Genomic DNA, 3,689 nt, shown 5'->3' with positions numbered 1-3,689 from the left:
CAAAACGCTTGTCTTCAGAATGTTGTACAATGAGTGTTTGTCTCCTTGTGCCACTGCCTCATCTGAATGCAACAAGCTGACCAACTGAATAGGTCAACCACTCTACTACTGGGGGGGGGGGGGGGGGATTTAGCTGTTTATTATTCGTGTTGCTGACTGATTATTTACTTGTAGACATCAATATTTGCATAACTCAAGGTACCAGGGCTCCATCTGGGCTCTCATTTGGATCATAGGTGCTGGGTCTCATGCCTGGCGGGACCAATTTAACTCCTGTGTGTCTGTTGACCTCAGCTGGGTTCACAACGGGAGATACAGAGCGAGCAAAAGTCAGGCCCCAGAGCGACAGTCGGGCCCCAGAGCGACAGTCAGGCCCCAGAGGGAGGGAGAGTCAGGCCCCAGAGGGAGCGACAGTCAGGCCCCAGAGGGAGCGACAGTCAGGCCCCAGAGCGAGCGACAGTCAGGCCCCAGAGGAGCGACAGTCAGGCCCCAGAGGCGAGCGACAGTCAGGCCCCAGAGCGAGCGACAGTCAGGCCCCAGAGCGAGCGACAGTCAGGCCCCAGAGGGAGCGACAGTCAGGCCCCAGAGGGAGCGACAGTCAGGCCCCAGAGGGAGCGACAGTCAGGCCCCAGAGGGAGGGACAGTCAGGCCCCAGAGGGAGGGACAGTCAGGCCCCAGAGGGAGCGACAGTCAGGCCCCAGAGCGACAGGGAGGAGCGACAGTCAGGCCCCAGAGGGAGCGACAGTCAGGCCCCCCAGGCCCCAGAGGGAGGGACAGTCAGGCCCCAGAGGGAGGGACAGTCAGGCCCCAGAGGAGGGACAGTCAGGCCCCAGAGCGGCGACAGTCAGGCCCCAGAGGGAGCGACAGTCAGGCCCCAGAGGGGCGACAGTCAGGCCCCAGAGGAGCGACAGTCAGGCCCCAGAGCGAGCGACAGCCAGGCCCCAGAGCGAGCGACAGTCAGGCCCCAGAGCGAGCGACAGCCAGGCCCCAGAGCGAGCGACAGCCAGGCCCCAGAGCGAGCGACAGCCAGGCCCCAGAGCGAGCGACAGCCAGGCCCCAGAGCGAGCGACAGTCAGGCCCCAGAGCGAGCGACAGTCAGGCCCCAGAGCGGCGACAGTCAGGCCCAGAGCGAGCGACAGTCAGGCCCCAGAGGAGCGACAGTCAGGCCCCAGAGCGAGCGACAGTCAGGCCCCAGAGCGAGCGACAGTCAGGCCCCAGAGCCCCAGGCCCCAGAGGGAGCGACAGTCAGGCCCCAGAGGGAGGGACAGTCAGGCCCCAGAGGGAGGGACAGTCAGGCCCCAGAGGGAGGGACAGTCAGGCCCCAGAGGGAGGGACAGTCAGGCCCCAGAGCGAGCGACAGTCAGGCCCCAGAGCGAGCGACAGTCAGGCCCCAGAGCGAGCGACAGTCAGGCCCCAGAGGGCGAGCGACAGTCAGGCCCCAGAGCGAGCGACAGTCAGGCCCCAGAGCGAGCGACAGTCAGGCCCCAGAGCGAGCGACAGTCAGGCCCCAGAGCGAGCGACAGTCAGGCCCCAGAGAGCGGCGACAGTCAGGCCCCAGAGCGGCGACAGTCAGGCCCCAGAGCGAGCGACAGTCAGGCCCCAGAGCGAGGACAGTCAGGCCCCAGAGCGGCGACAGTCAGGCCCCAGAGCGAGCGACAGTCAGGCCCCAGAGCGAGCGACAGTCAGGCCCCAGAGCGAGCGACAGTCAGGCCCCAGAGCGAGCGACAGTCAGGCCCCAGAGCGAGCGACAGCCAGGCCCCAGAGGGAGGGACAGCCAGGCCCCAGAGGGAGGGACAGTCAGGCCCCAGAGGGAGGGACAGTCAGGCCCCAGAGGGAGGGACAGTCAGGCCCCAGAGCGGCGACAGTCAGGCCCCAGAGCGAGCGACAGTCAGGCCCCAGAGCGAGCGACAGTCAGGCCCCAGAGCGAGCGACAGTCAGGCCCCAGAGCGAGCGACAGTCAGGCCCCAGAGCGAGCGACAGTCAGGCCCCAGGAGTCAGGCCCCCAGAGCGCGGCAGTCAGCGACAGTCAGGCCCCAGAGCGAGCGACAGTCAGGCCCCAGAGCGAGCGACAGTCAGAGAGCGCGACAGTCAGGCCCCAGAGCGAGCGACAGTCAGGCCCCAGAGCGAGCGACAGTCAGGCCCCAGAGCGAGCGACAGTCAGGCCCCAGAGCGAGCGACAGTCAGGCCCCAGAGGGAGCGACAGTCAGGCCCCAGAGCGAGCGGCAGTCAGGCCCCAGAGCGAGCGGCAGTCAGGCCCCAGAGCGGCAGTCATACATACGTTATAAAAGGCTGCAGTCAAAAACACAAAACACCTGCATGAGGAGGTAATGGACTGACAGAAACAACAACATCAGGTAAGTATAGATATATATATATATATTTTTTAATATTTAAACCCACTAAAAAGTTGTAAATACAACCTTTGAATGAAAGGCACAGTGAAATCAGACACCGTTGATATAAGATACTCAAATGAAACATCACAGTACAAAAGCAGACAGTTATTTACATACAAACCCCTCCTCCAACTGCTGAACTAACCAATTAGAATCCTCCAGCTCCCCCCGGGGGGGGGGGGGGGACAGGAAACAGGAAACATTCCCGATGACAACAAAACCAGGCGTTTGAGTCCGAAATCGGGAATAGGGTGCCATTTCAGACATCCACAAGGAGATTCTAAATCATAACTATAACTATAATAATCCATTTTCTCAGCCAAACTAGTCGCTATTGCTTTACAAAGACAGACAGGGGTCATGACCCCGGCCCCCAGACCTGTAGAAGGACAACCAACTTCTGGATCTGCTTTCATTCCCCATAACATTGGCTGGAGATTAGAAATATAGACCATTTAAAGCTCGATGGCTCAGAGTGAGGAGTGACGAGGCAACGTTTAATATCGAACACAAAACTCAAGAGAGATTACACCATGTGAGGAGTCTTCCTCTTCCTCAAAATCAGGGCTGTTGAGGAAGTACAACAACAAAACAACCCCCCCCACACACACACACACACACACACACACAGAAGAGTTGAGACAGAATCAGCATTTCCCTTTTAAAAAACAGAACAGACAGACAGAGGAACTGTAGAGGAGATTGGAGAACACATTAGACAAACTAGACACCAAAAAGCCATTCAAATCAATTATAGCAGACTCTGTAGGTACCACATATGGGAACATGACCCAATTCTTCCAAATCACTTCCTGTCCTTGTTCCTTTTACCCACAGAACACCACTCATCTGAAAGGTCCTGATAGGTGAAATACTGGATGTTCCCCTTTCCAGTTCTTAAACCTCTTATATATTTATACAACAACAGTGATAGTGACTGGTAGTGAAGGAAAGGACACAAGGAGAGGAGTCTATTTGGAAGTGTTGGGACAGAGCATGTTGAATGGTCGTGAAGGAAAGGACACAAGGAGAGGAGTCTATTTGGAAGTGTTGGGACAGAGCATGTTGAATGCTTAGAAAATGCATTATTCCTCGCTTCCAAGTGATTCCACTAAATGTCTTTCACCTTTCACCGATGTCAGATCAGAGTTTACACCACAGAAGGAATTAAGGATGCATTTCATTTTTAACTATTCAAACAGGGACCCTTATTTCAGCTTGGTTAAACCTTCCCCTGGGCTGAGTTCTGGGAGGTCTCTACAGGGTCAGAACAGACAGGGAGGTCTCTCAACC

The 3,689-nt window shown here is 57.4% G+C and overlaps 1 protein-coding gene across 1 annotated transcript in view; it reads left to right on the top strand.

Annotated features, from left to right (window-relative positions):
* Positions 1-248: 248 nt before the first annotated feature.
* Positions 249-3,689, top strand: part of LOC135572182 (collagen alpha-1(I) chain-like) — a 24,917-nt gene continuing 21,476 nt past the window's right edge. The window contains exon 1 of the mRNA XM_065019544.1: positions 249-2,071. Coding sequence (XP_064875616.1) covers positions 249-2,071 — 1,823 coding nt within the window. The remainder of the gene's footprint in view (positions 2,072-3,689) is intronic.

The sequence above is a fragment of the Oncorhynchus nerka genome, linkage group LG6 (assembly GCF_034236695.1).
Source record: "Oncorhynchus nerka isolate Pitt River linkage group LG6, Oner_Uvic_2.0, whole genome shotgun sequence".
NCBI lineage: Eukaryota > Metazoa > Chordata > Actinopteri > Salmoniformes > Salmonidae > Oncorhynchus > Oncorhynchus nerka.
The sequence above is the reverse complement of the archived record's forward strand: the minus strand, read 5'-3'. Positions and strand labels throughout refer to the sequence as shown.